Source organism: Choloepus didactylus, chromosome 25, assembly GCF_015220235.1.
Source record: "Choloepus didactylus isolate mChoDid1 chromosome 25, mChoDid1.pri, whole genome shotgun sequence".
NCBI lineage: Eukaryota > Metazoa > Chordata > Mammalia > Pilosa > Megalonychidae > Choloepus > Choloepus didactylus.
Window position 1 is genome coordinate 6274577 of NC_051331.1, and position 13551 is coordinate 6288127.

The 13551-nt window shown below is 58.6% G+C and overlaps 1 protein-coding gene across 7 annotated transcripts in view; it reads left to right on the forward strand.

Annotated features, from left to right (window-relative positions):
- Positions 1-1483: 1483 nt before the first annotated feature.
- DNM2 (dynamin 2) overlaps positions 1484-13551 on the forward strand; it is an 80354-nt gene continuing 68286 nt past the window's right edge. For 4 of the 7 annotated variants that reach the window (XM_037818603.1, XM_037818602.1, XM_037818604.1 and 1 more), the window contains exon 1: positions 1485-1713. In XM_037818603.1, the coding sequence (XP_037674531.1) occupies positions 1553-1713 (161 nt within the window). In that variant the 5' untranslated portion in view covers positions 1485-1552. Of the gene's footprint in view, positions 1714-13551 lie in introns of all 7 variants that reach the window. The other 3 variants (XM_037818601.1, XM_037818606.1, XM_037818608.1) reach the window with 2 other exon arrangements.

A 13551-nucleotide genomic window follows, 5' to 3' on the forward strand; every position in this document is an offset into this window, starting at 1 on the left:
TTTTTTTTCATAAAAGTTGGCCTCCTTTACAGACACTTCTGTACCTTGTTTTCTTTTCCCCTTAGAAATTGTTCACAAGTCAGGACAGGAAGGGCTTCCTCATTCTTTTTATGGCTGCTTCACAGTGTTTGGTTTATTGAACCGGCCCCCATGGAAGGAGAGTTAGGGTGTTTCCAGGTGTCTGCGACTCTGGGCAAGGCTGCGGCGATTCTGGGTCTTGGGCGCTCGGGGGTCCTCCTCCCCATGGAGTCTCCATCGCCCAGGGGACCGCTGCGTGTCACCCCCTCCCCAGCTCCATTGCCCCTGCCTGCTCGGCAGGCTTCCTGCTTTCCGGCCCATCTCTGCTCGGAGGGATCGAATCGCTTTTCTCCTTAAAATCCTCCCTCCTCTCTCCTCTGCAAGAGATCGAGTTTTAGATCCCAGAAACCTCAACGATCCCTGCAAAGTAGCTGAAGTGTCCTGGGGAGGGGACCCGCTGAGTCTCAATGGTTACTCAAGATCCAGGATGCGCTGAAGTTGGAGAGGCGGGGGAACAATGTTGAAGCCGGGGACGTGAGCGGAACGTATTCCCAGGAGAGGGCACGACATTTGCAAAGGCGTGGAGGCGCGACTGTGCAGGAACGCAACCGCGAGCCCACCGACCCGGGATAGACCATTTTCATTGCGGGGAAGCCCTGACACCATCAGACTCCCGCCTCCAAGCGCGCTCGCGCCGCCTTGCATGCTGGGAGCCGCGGTGCATTCTGGGGCTTGCAGTTTTCTCTGGAGCCCGGAAACTCGGCAGAGTGATGATGACCACCGGGTCCCACCAGTAGGGGTCGCCCTTCGGCGAATCCGGGTGGGCCTTACTCTTCCTTCCGGAAGACTAATAGAGAGCCAAGAAGCACAAGAACTTTGACTGACAGATACATTTGTCAATCGGAGTCAAGATTTGGCTTTAAGGCCCGCCCTCTTCTACCCCGTTGGCTGGAGGAACGGAGTGATCTTTATGAAACCAATGGGAAATTTTTAGGGAACTAGGTAGCGCTGGGTGACAAACCAGCGACTAAAGGTCGATCCGTAATATCATTGGCAATATCTATCGACTGACGGGTCTTTCGGCCAATAACGCGGCGGCATGCCCCCCAGCTGGACGGTCTTTTCCGGAGACACCGCCTCCCGGCCTTGACAATTCGGCTCCCGCCACTATTGGCTATCGCCCAACAGCGACAGTTCCCGTGCCCAATGAGCCCGCGAGAAGTTTCCCGTGCCTCGCTCCCATTGGCTTCTGCGCCGGAGTGGCGGGGCGGCCCGCCAATCGGGAGCGGCGCCGGGGCTTTGGGCACCGCCCCGGGGAGGGGGCCGGGGCCGGGGAGGTCGCCGGGCTCGGGTGTCGCCTGCGAGCCGGATGAGGCGGCGACCGTGAGGCCGAGCCGGGAGCGGGGACGTCGCGCCGAGGCCCGGGCGGGCGGGCGGGGAAGCAACGGCCGCGGGACCGCGGGGGCGCGTGGTTGAGGGCCGGGGGGCGGCCGGGCGGGGAGCGCGGGCCGCTGGGGCCGGGGCCGCCGGCGCCATGGGCAACCGCGGGATGGAGGAGCTGATCCCGCTGGTCAACAAGCTGCAGGACGCCTTCAGCTCCATCGGCCAGAGCTGCCACCTGGACCTGCCGCAGATCGCCGTGGTGGGCGGCCAGAGCGCCGGCAAGAGCTCGGTGCTCGAGAACTTCGTGGGCCGGTGAGCGAGCGCGGCGCGGCGGCGCGGGGGCCCGGGGAATGGCGCGCCCTGCGCCGCGGGCGGAACTGCGGCGCCTGCGTGCCCGCGACGGGGCTCCCGGGCTCGGGGTGGGCGGGTGCGGGACCCCCGCCGTCTGTCCGTCCCCTTTTCCCAGCCGTGGCGGGAGATCTCTGCCATCCGGTTGCCCCGGGGATCGGGGGTAGGCCCCCTTCCCCCCTGCGTCTGTCCTTCCGTCCGTGTGGTTGGATCGGGGCGACCCCCTCTTCGGGATGGCAGAAGGTGCACCCCCATGCACACCCCACCTTGTCCATCCATCTGCTTGTCCATGTATATGGAGCAGCCCCCTGCTGTCCAGCTGGCTGGCTGGCTGGCTGTGTGTCTCTCTGCCCTGACTGCAGTTTCACTGTCCATCTGTCCAGTCCCACTGGGCTGCCCGCTGCTCTCTGGCTGCCCATCCGTGCCCTGTCGCAGACTTGAGCGCTTAGCCGGCCATCCGTCCCTCTGTCGGGTTACCCCAGCTGGCCTCTGGCGGGCTGGCTGGCTCGTTGACCTCTTTGGTTGAGTCCTTGGTGAGTTCCAAGTGAATCCTTCTGTCTGTCTGTCCTGGAGGGCTTGATGTCTGACCATCTCCTAGTTTGCCCACCACAGCCCCAGCAGCCTGGGACAGTCTAGACCAAACCTTCTGGCAAAGGGAGGAGGATCTGAAAAGGGGGCTCCAACGCCCCTTCATTCTCAGATGGAAGTAGGACCCTGGGGAACTTCCTCCAGGATTCTTTCCTGGCCCACGTCAGGGTGCTGTGGGACCCCAGAACCCAGGGACCAGTCCCCCAAGCTAAAGCCTGCAAATTGGGGGTCTTCCTTGGACCCTGGGGAAGGATTTCTTGGCTGATCAGGCCTCAGTGGTGAGAGGTGGGATTCAGCCTCGAGAAGGCTCAGTTTGCCCAGTCTGTTGAGTGGGCACATTTCACTTTTTGGGCTGTTTGTAGGAGCCACTGAGGAAGGGTGATTTTCCTCATCTCCCCTTCTGCCTTCCTTTTCCTGCCTTTCCGCCTCCCCGTTTGGTGGCCACTTCCCCATTCCGGGAAGATAGCATCGGTGGCTGCATTGCTGCCAGATGACAACACTGTTGTCCTGTGGTTGTCGTTGTTGTTGTCAGTCTGGGGATAGTGTCCATCCAGCAGGCCCCCAGGCTGCGTTCTTTCCCGGTCCGGTATTTTGAATCCCAGGATGAGCCCGTGAGGTGGAGGTTTTGTTATCATCCCGCCCTCAGCCACGGGCAGGGAGGCACAGAAAGGACTGGCCACTTGCTCAAGGCCACCGGGGCTGGCGTGCAGCGGGGCCCGGCTGCCAGTTTCCTCCCGTGCTGCTGTGTCCCTGGCACGTTGCCCTCGGCCTAGTGTGGCGGAAAGCTGCAGGCTTGGGGTCAGCCAGGCCCGGCCTCCTGGCATCCGCGAAGCTCTGTCTGTTTCTTTTGCTTTCTGACCTGGTGCAGCTTGCTTGACCTCTCTGAGCCTTGGATGATCCCTCGACAAGGCCGTTGTGAGGATGTGGCAACGTGGTCATTGGAAGGGCCTACTCAGCATAGTGCCTTGCACATAGTAGGTCTGCACGGACGGGGATAGGGGCTTCTACTCACTGGGCTGATTCCTCCTTGCAGATCCCACACAGGGTGTCGTTCAAGCCTTTGGCAGGCTGCTCCTGCTGGGATGCCCATTTTATAGAATGGGAAACCGAGGCTCAGAGAGGCTGTTTGGTGAGGATCCCCGTCTCTCTTCCCTCCCCCCATCTTCTCAGTCCTTGCGCCCCTTGTCTTTCACTCCCGCCACCCTAGTGTCCTCTGACCACTGGCTTCTGTGGCAACCTCTGCCCAGGACCCTGCAACGCACACTTGGATTGTTAAGCACGTTTATTTCAGCACCCCAAAACCGGAGTTTGTAAAAAGGCCTCTTTTGGGGTATGGGGTGTTCCAACAGACCTCAAAATCCTGTTTATTTCTGGAATGTGGGTAAAACCTCTCAGCTACAAAGCCCCATTATGAGGGGACGGCACTTTGAATCCTGTCCCGCCCCTCCACTTGCTTCCTGTGAATTGGGCCAAATCGTGCTGCAGGCTCAGAGCCTGTCCCTACCCCCCTGCAAACACACACATTGTGGACATGCACAGCGGACATTTGGCTGGTTTCAAGGAGCAGACGAGCGAGCGTGTGTTGGGGTCTGGGTCCAGCCCCAGGGAACCCGGGCTTGTCTGTTCTGCTCCATGTCACCAGCTCCCACTTGTGGATTTTCTAAGAATGTGGTCCTGGCAGAAGCGGCCCAGTCGGCCCAGCCCTGCACCAGACGTTGCAGATTGGGCCCGGGAGCTAAGGCCTGCCTGCCTGCTGGGGCTTTGGTTTCCCCCGCCTGGTGTTTACAACATTTCCAATTAGCTGCCAACATTTAACGGTTAGATTTCCCATCAAAATCTGGATCCCTGCAGTGCTAAGGAAGCAATATGTTCAGAGTTTGTGGTGCTAAGCACGCGGGCTCTGCCTTCAAGGCGCCGCCATAGTTGGCCGCGTGACTTGGCCTCCTGGGCCTCGGGCTCCTTTTCTGTAAAATGGGGGAGCTAATTGGACTGTCTCCAGGGGCCACCCGAGGCGGGGTGAGGCAGGGCCCTGTGCTTGTGGCTGTTGGAATCATTGTCATCAGTCCTTGCTGGGCCCCGCACTGCCTGAATCTCAGACGGAGACTGGGAGTGGCAATCAAGTTGCCGCAGTCCCCGCCTCTCCCTCTCACACACCCAGGCCACCTCCTGGCCCTGGAAGGCCTTTCAGTTGAAGCCCCTTGGCCTGCCCCTCCTGCCAGGGCAATTAGACCTGTGGCCTGAGGGCGAAGGGAGGGTGCACCTCCTTCCAAGGTGACCCTTGCCATTTAGCCCCAGGAGGTGGGGGAGGAGCAAGAGGGAGGGGTTTGGGAATTTCTTTCCTCCCGGAAGAGCATGAGGGAGCCGAGAAGAGCAGGAGGGAGCTGGGGCTCAAGCCTGGGAGTCCTCGGCCCTGAGCCTGATTTTGCTCAGCTGGGAAATGGGGCTGACAACATCCATCCACGGCCCTATTCCCGTTTCCAGGTGGGGTGGGTTTCACCTCTCAGGGCAGGTAAGATCCCCAGGTGCCCCTCATGCCATACCCATTGGGTGACCTGGGGTGAGGGGTCAGTCCCGCCCGGCCTCAGTTTCCTGGTCTCTGAAACAGGAGTTAGAACAACACTTCTCTCTTAGGGTGGAATGAAGAGTAAATGAGATTACGTTATAGTTCTTGGTACGGTGTCCAGCAGGGAAAACGTCCCGGATAAAGAGGAGAGCTGGTGGGAGGGACCATTGCAGCTTTAAATACGGGGTCAGGGCGGGCCCCCTTTGGGTGCTTGGAGCAGGTGAGGGAGAAGCCCATGGGGAGCTGCAGAATGCACATCTCAGGCCCTGGGACTGGCCGTGCAAAGGCCCTGAGGCATAGCTGTGGGTGGAGTGAGACAAGATCAGGGAGGTGGCAGGCTGGGGCCGGGGTGGGCTCTGAGCAGAGGGGAAAGCTGCCCCTGGCACTGTTCAGCGATCTCTCTGGGCCTGTGCAAGCTGAGGGTTGTCTCCCTGTTGAGAATAATGTGAACGTCTTTGCTTTCCAAGTTGCACTCTTTTTCCTCTGGGAACAGACCCCCAGTGCATCTAGGGTGCATTCTTTGAAACAAGAAGCAGCTGCCTGTGAGACTCTCCTTTCCCCGTCTGTGTTCCCCTCGATCTTTGGTGATCTGTCCTCTGCTGCAGGGCCACTGCCTGGCACCGGGGAGGCACCGGGCAAATGCACATGGGATGACAGTTGGCTCGCTGCCCTGCCGGGCTGAGGAGCACGTGGTGTGCCCCTTGGCTGCTTTGTCCCTTTGACAGCTCGTAGTTGTTTGAACCCACTTGGAAACGATGGCTGCCGTCTCCGTCGCCCCTTCTTTGGGGCAGATCTGAAGTGCATCTTGGAACAAGGCCCTGCCTGGGTGGCGTGTGCCCCCAGAGCCAGCTGGAAGGGGCAGAGCCCACCGGCATCCTCGAATGTGGCCGTCCTGGTGCTGCCGTCCCTGGGCCTCAGTTTCCTTATCTGGAAAATGGGGCTCAGATGGCCCCTACCTTCCTGGGAATGGGCTGAGGATCCAACAAGCTAATCTGGGTGAGACATTGGGCCTGGGTCTTTTGCGATCTTGTAGTTAGGGTCCCCCGTTAGCCCTGGGTCAGGACTCGGACAATCAGTTGTTGATTTCTCGTTCCTTAAAGGAAGGGACTTCCTTATTATTTTGGTCATCGTAAAGTGTCGTTTTAGCGCAAACACGAGTTGCGGCGCCTCTTGGGGCAGGCGTCCTTCTAGCTCCAGGGACGCTGCTGGGGTCAGGACACACGCAGACCCTCTTCCCTGGGTCCGGAGAGGCTGGCGGAGGTTATCCCATTTGATTCCACGCAGAAGCTGAGGCTGCAAACAGTTACTTGGCTGTGGGAGTTCTGTACACCCGTCTTGTGTGTGGTGGTGGGAAATGGGGAGCAAAAATGTCCAACAAGAGGGAGCTGGTTAGACAAACAGCATATCTGGACAACCGACTCTGAAGCAGCTACTCAGAATGATCTAGAAGCGCCTCAGATGGCCAGGAAGCTGGGTAAGACATTCTCCGTACCAAGTTGCCCGGGCCGCGTGGTCCCGTTCTGTTGGAAACAAGTTATAACCGCGCAGAAGAAAGCATGGAAAGTTGTGCACCCCCCTTCCCTCTCCTGGGGCTTTTTTCCAGTTGACTCTCTGGTTGGTTTTTGCTCGTTTGGGGATTCTCTTTATAGCCACGAAGACAGCTTTCTCCAGGGCTAGCTCTGGGCTGCACATTGCTTTCCTGGAATCGTTTGTCCAGGTCTGATGGCCCTCCTGACAGAAATGAGGGGTCAGTCTCCTGTAATAAGCTCAGGCAGTCCTGGGGGAGAGCGGGGGTGGCCCTGTGGGCAGTTCTGGCTCGATTTCGCCCTTTCCAGGGTCCCCCGGGAGGAAGGGGCCAGCCACCAAGCAGAACCCAGTGTGTCCCCTGGCATTCCCATCTGGCTCTGGGCCGCTTCTGCCAAGCTTTTGCCTGATTTGAATGAAAATGATGAAATTACGGGCCCCTCAACTGCTGGGGGAAAAGAAAAAGACAACCAAAAACGGGAGCTTCAGCTAACCCTTAATTTCCTGTGGTTGCCAACTACATGCTGTAATTAAGCCCTTATGGTGTTAGAGCACTGGAAAAATGCAGCCTGATAATGAGAGATTTCTGGTGCGTCAGCTACAATGTGAATAAAAGCAAGATGGCACTTGAGAGAGAAGACTTCCTGCTCCTGCGTGTGCATTCTGGGTTCCTGTTGATATTGGCAGCTAGGTCCAGAAGCTGGGGGGCGGGGATTTTCAGGTAGCTTCTGTCCGCCCCCCCACACTGGGAGTTGCCCTCAGCGTGCGCAGGTTGTCGGACAGTCGTTTCAGTTTCATCTGCTGCTGGATCTTCCTGACATAATAAGAGCCGATGTCTGTGTGGAAATTACTGTGTGCCGTGCCCTGGAGAGTTCTGTGTAAAATCTGACCATTTCCCTGCTATGCAGGTGGGGAAACCAAGGCCAGAGAGGGGCATGCCCAGGAGCTGGGGCTTGAGCCCAGGTTCATCTCCTCCAGAGCCAGAGGTCCCGAGACAGCGGGGGGTGTGGGAGGAAAGGCGGACGAGGTCGTTGGCCACATGTCCAACTGGCACGGTCTGAGGAGCTTCTGCTGCTTGTCAGGGGCTGGGGAGCCACAGGGACCATGATGGACAGAGGTCAGGTGGACAGCCAAATGAGCAAGGACGTTTCTGAAGAGCGAGAAGTGCAGTGAAAATGGGTAGGTGGGGGGGGGTGAGAGAGGGGCTGGAGAGGGGCTGCTGCAGAGGGGGCGGGTGGGTGGGTGCCCTGCCAAGGGGCTGGCTCCGCAGAGAGCTGTGGGAGGAGCATCCAATAAGAGGGAACGGCGGGCACAGAGGCCCCGTATACCCTCCTGTTGGGGTGCCCGCCGTGGACAGGGAAAGGAGACGGAGACAGAGGCAAGAAGTGGTGGGGATGTGGGGGTCATGGTGCTGCCCACCAGATGCCCGCTTTCCCTGAATTTCAGCAGCATGAGCAGACCTTGAAGACGGTGCTCTCGTAAAAAGGGAAACCATCACAGCTAGGAGGAGGATAGACCACACTGTCCATTCTGTTGCTTGCACCCACCTCTGTGTGGACACCGTTGTCAGTTTGGAGCACATCCTGCCAGAGCCCTCGCATGGCCTTTCTGTTCTACATTTAGGCGCCGAGACCTATGGGAAATCCACAGTACTGTCATGGGTTGGTTCTTTTTCAGAGCGTCTTCTTTCCAAAACCAGGATGCCCTTGTTTATAACATTCGACAACTTCTTTTCCGACTCCCTGGCACATTGGGGGCTCTTTCCGCACTGGTGTGTTGGCGACTTCTTGGAGCATCCTGACGGCCCCGGGAGGCTGAGGAGTGGAGCCCGTCCCGATGGGAGACGACACCCCTCCACGGGCCCGGATCTGCACCAGGCGCCGCACCCACTTTGAGGCAGGGGCTTGATCCCCGTTGACTTGTGGGGAAACCGAGGCACAGAGGCCAAGTGGCTTGTGCAAGGGGTTTCAAGTGGCCAGGCTTGTCCCCACAGCCTTGGCCCTCACAGGTGGCTTCTCCCTGGACCCGCTGGCCTGTACCCAGGGTCCCGCCCTCGCCCCGGCCTGTGTTCACAGGGTCTGGTTTTCACTCCCCCAGCGCTGTTTGTACCTCACAGTGGCTTCAGACGTTTCTGGAACAGGTGTCTGTGGGAATGCTGGGTGCCACACCCTCCCCTGCTCAGGGTCCTCCTCCCTGCCTGTGCAGTGTCCGTGATGGTGGCTCTCGTCCCCTCCCTCACTGAAGGCAGCCCCCAGCGTGTAGACGCCCTGGCGTGAAGCAGGCTCCCTGGTGACGCTGTCCATCCCTCATCTCAGGGTGGCCCCTGGCAGAGAGGAGGAGGGGCAGAGGTGGGTGGGTCAGGCAGGAGGGGGTCCCCGAGCCCCCGTACTCCCCTGTGTATTCGTTCAACAAGCATTTGTGGGAAGAAGCTGGCTTGGAAGTGGGGTGTGGCGGCCCAGGAGGTTGTGGTCTTTGCAGCAGGCCCGTTCCAGGAGAAGTGACGGAGCCGAGGCCCCACAGGGAGCCTTGGGACAGGACTGTGGTCAGGGAGCACTTCCTGGAGGAGGCGGCTGGCTCTCCTGATGGGGTGAGAAGTGTGGACAGGGTCTGGCCAGAACAGAAACTGCGCCCTTGTGCTCATCGCACCTGGCCTGGGCCCCAGCTCATGGCTTGCGTCTCAGGATCCACGGGGCCCCCTTCCCTTTTCATGGCTGCATAGTATTCCATTCCGCAGAGCCCTCATTTATTTACTCGCCTCTTGATGCTGGGCATTGAAGCTCTTTCCAGTTGCACAGTCCTAGGATTTGAAGCCAGACATGTGTGACCTGTGGAGAGTGGAGGTGGTGAGGACATGAGGGCCTTGCTAGGGTGGGACGGGTGGCGTTGGAGCTGGTCAGAAGGTCGTCTGCTGTGTCCCCATCCCCTCCATAAGCATGTTCCACCCACAGTGGCCAGAGGTCACCTGTGAACACCTGAGGCAGGGTCCATCCCTCCTCTGCCTAGAACCCTCCATGGCTCCCGCCTCACCCAGAGCAGAAGCCCAAGTCCTCCCCACGGCTCACTAGGCCCTGCGCTCTCTGCTCGGTCCTCTCCCCGCCCTCCTCTTCTTCTCCTGCTTCCCCGGCTCCCCATCTTCCCACGGCCCCCAGGGCCTTTGCTCCCTTCTTCTCGGCTCGCCCCCTCCTCCGTCAGGGTCCCTGCTCACTTCCCATTTGGTCTCCCTGCCCAAGGCACCTTCTCTAGGGCTCTTGTTAGCAGCTGACATCATTTTGCATATGCTCGTTTGCTCTGCCTCCACCCCACCCCTGTACCCCATCCCCGTCCCCCCAGTGTCAGCTCCTTCAGGGAATTTTGTCCGTCTGCTTCTTGCTGTCCTGCATCCATAGGAGACCTTGTGCACTTGTGACTTAATCCCATCACGTAGACGTTCGTTGAGAATGGGCCTGAGGATAGGCCCGGGCCTCAGTTTGGGGGTGCAGGGAGTACCAGTTGGGGAGAGAAGCAGAAAGCGCCTCCTTGTGTGGGTGTGTGTGTGGAATTTGTGTGTGCAGCTAAGAACGACAGGGTCAGGCCGTGTCCCCCTGGGCTGCCCCTCCCGGCCACCGGGACCCCTCCCCGGGCTGTGGCAGGTGAGGGCCCCCCGGCTGGCTCCCTCCCTCTGCCTCTGGCTTCCTGCCTGGGTGCCTGGTGGCCCTGGCTGTGGTGGGCTCCGCTGGGCCCAAGTGCCCCCATCGTCACTGCAGGGCACCGGGGGCTGGGAGGCAGCTGCCCATGGGTGCCCCAAGTGCCCGCTCGGCCAGGGCAGAACCTGGCAGCCCGTTGGCGTCCCTGGGAGATAGAATCAAGTTCCAGGCCCCAGGGCCACCCCCACGCCCAGACGCAGGAGGAAGTGCCCTGCAGATGCTGCCCCATGACACATTTTCCCAGAGATAAGAGTCCTGGGCAGCCAGGCGTCACCCCAGCTGGGACTGTGCCCGTGTACCTGGCCGTGCCCTGGGTGTGACGCCCTGGAGGAGCCCGGGCCACGGGCCTCTCTTCTGTGCTGATAGACAGGCAGGTGGCCCGCAGGTGTCCCTCTACACCTGGTGGGCCGAGGCTGGTGGCGGGAGGGTCCCGCAGTTGGGGTCCAGGGCTGGGAGCCACTGGCTCAGCCCCAGGGAGTCTGCCTTGGCTTGGGCGGCCCTAGCTTCTCCTCCTGCCCCACTGGGTTCCCCGCGTCTGGCCGGGCTCCGGCCACGTCCACCCGGCTGACCCTGCCGAGTGGCCAGTCCGGACACGGGGAGCCCAGGAATTCGGGGCTAGCCGCTTTCCCCAGGTGGGCTGGTAACCCCAGAAGCTGAGCTCCCAGCCCTGGGTGGAAAAGCAACCTTCTGGCTTGTACTGTTCAACTGTTCCTTTTTTTTTTTAATGTCATGAATTATCTTATGACTATTTACTTGTAAGTGGGTATTCCTGTTGCCCTTTGCGTGAACACCACTTCTTGCAGCCTGTGGCTCTTGGCAGACTAGTTTGCTATATTTCTAGGTGTGACTACCCTGTCTTCCCACTATAAGTCCATCAACAAACACTTTGGCCCAGCAGCCCAAAGTCTCGCCACCGTGACCTCTCTCCAAGCCTCTGCTAGATTTACTGTCTCAAGGGGGTTTTGTTTTCAGCAAACTTTTCAGTTTGGAAGAATTCGAGATTTACCGAAAAGTCTCCGACACTGTGTGGGGAGCGCCGTCTGCCCCTCTCCCAGCTTTCCTGATGTTAGCATCTTACCTTACCGTGGGGCGTGGGTCACAGTCAAGAGACTGGCCTTGGCGTGTTGTTATTAATGAAAGCCGGGCTTCATTCAGAGCGCCTCAGTTTTTCCTCAAATGCCATTTTTCTGGCCGGGCCCCCCTCTGGGATCCCACACCGCCGTTAGCCCTCCTGTCTCCTCAGTCCCTTCCAGCCCGTGACACTGCCCTTGGTCTTTCCTGGGGTTTCGTGACCGTGACACGTTTAAAGAGAAGCGGTCGGGCATTTTGCAGAATGTCCTGCAATTTGGTTTTGTGTGGCACTTTTTTTCAAGACGAGACCTGGGCTTGTGGGTTTCAGGGAAGAAGCCCCTGGGGTGGGGTGGGGTGGGGGGGACGTGTGACGTCAAGGAGACTTGTCAGCAGTGATGTTGACCCTGCTCTCCCGGTTACGGTCACTGCTGGGTGTCTCCACTGGAAAGTTCCTCTCCTTTTCCTACTTCGTCCTTTGGAGGCATGGAGGGTGCTTTTAAATGGAGTTGTGCAAACAGGTCGTATGTCCACATGGCTTCAAATTCAAAAAGTGTGAAAGCTGTGGAGGGGGCAGCCTGGCTTCCTGCCTGTGAGCGTCTAGGGCCACATGCCCCCCGCCCCAGTAGCTCACCACCGTTCATAGTTTCTGGTGTGCTCTCCCAGTTTCCCTGGGCAAATCGAAGCAAAATTCCGGCACATTCTTATTGCACCTCCGTGGCCCTGCACGCACACAGCTTTGCACCTTGCTTGGGGTGGTGAGATTGGCACTTCACAGCATTTCCTGGCGATCTCTGTGTATCGGCCCACAGAGAGCTTGCTCGTGAGGTTTTTTTAATTCTCGAGGTAGCATTTATGTACAGGAAAACGCACCCTCATTAGCGGACGGTTCTGTGAGTTTTGACAAATGCAGAGTTGGGTAACTGCCACCACTGCCACCGCCAGGGCGCAGAACACTTCCACTGTCATCGTCCCCACGGATCCTGGGCCCCACCCCTGGACCCCATCCCCTGGCAACCGCTGATCTCTTCTCCAACCTTACAATCTCGCCTTTTCCAGGAGCTCTTGCAGATGGAATCCTTTGAGTCCGGCTTGTCTCACTCAGCAGAACACATCTCAGTCTTCCAAGTTGTCACGTTGCAATAGTTTGTCCTTTTTCCCTCCGAGGAGTGTTCCCATGAGAAGGATGGGCCACTGTGCCCCCCGAAGGATGGTGGATTGTCCCCCGTTACGGGCCACGAGGAATAATGCAGACACAAATGTTGAAGTGCAGGTTTTTGTGTGGATCATAAATATGATCCCCCTTTTCAGCTAATTTTTGTAGAAGATGTGAAGTATAGGTTGAGGTTTCTTTTTCTTTTTGAAATGGGTATCAAATTTTTCCAGTACCGTTTATTGAAAAGGCCATCCTCTCTCCGCTGAATAGCCCTTGTATCTTCGTCAGGTATCAGTTAGCCATAATTGTGTGGGATTCTTCTGGACACTCGTTTTCACTTCCGTGGGTTTCCAGATCTGCCCTTTTGTGAAAACCACAACCACCTTTGTTGCAGTAGCTTTCTAATAAGTCTTGAAATTGGGTCTTGTGAGTCCTCGAACTTTGATTTTCTTTTTCAGAATTGTTTGGCCAGTCTAGGTCCCTCTGCCTTTACATATCAACTTTAGAATCAGCTTGTTGATTGCTACAAAAAAAACAGCAGACCACAGAGAGCTTCGCCATTAGTTTTCGTATCCGTGTGTCATTCCAGCCACCTGGGTGGGTCACCAGGACCCAGCAGTCATGTCCTCCTTGGTCTTGCCCCTTCCGTCCTTGCCTCCACTTTCCTCCAGTGTCTTCTCCCCGCGTGGCTGGAGGGAGCCCTTTAAGAAGACGTCTCTTCTCTGCTCAGAATCTTCCATGGCTCCCAGCTCCCTCAGGGGGAAAGCTAAAGTCCTCCCTGGGCCCCCAGGCCCTGCACTGTCTGTCCACCCACTGACCACTGTCCCCTCCCTGCCCCGTCTCCTTTGCTTCCTCTTGCGCGTGCTGTGCTCCGGCCGCCCCGGGCTCCACGCTCTCCCTCTAGCCTGGCGGGCAGGGCCCCACCGCAGGGCCTCTGCGCTGGCTCTCACCTGTGTCTGGAGCACCCTTACCCTCGTTTCGTCATCTCCGCCCAGGCCGCTGCTCAAGTGTCCCCTCCTCAAGAATGCTGCCACCCCTACCCGGTCACTCGGACCCCCTGCCCTGCTTACTTTTTCCCGGAAGCGCTTGTCCCTGCCTGTCACTGTCCTGCCTGTTTCCCTGGCTTATCGTCTGTCTTCCCCACAAGGAAATGAGCGCCCTGGTGCTGGGCCTCACCCCTGGGGGTGCCCCGGCCCCTCGCACGGAGCCTGGCATGCAGT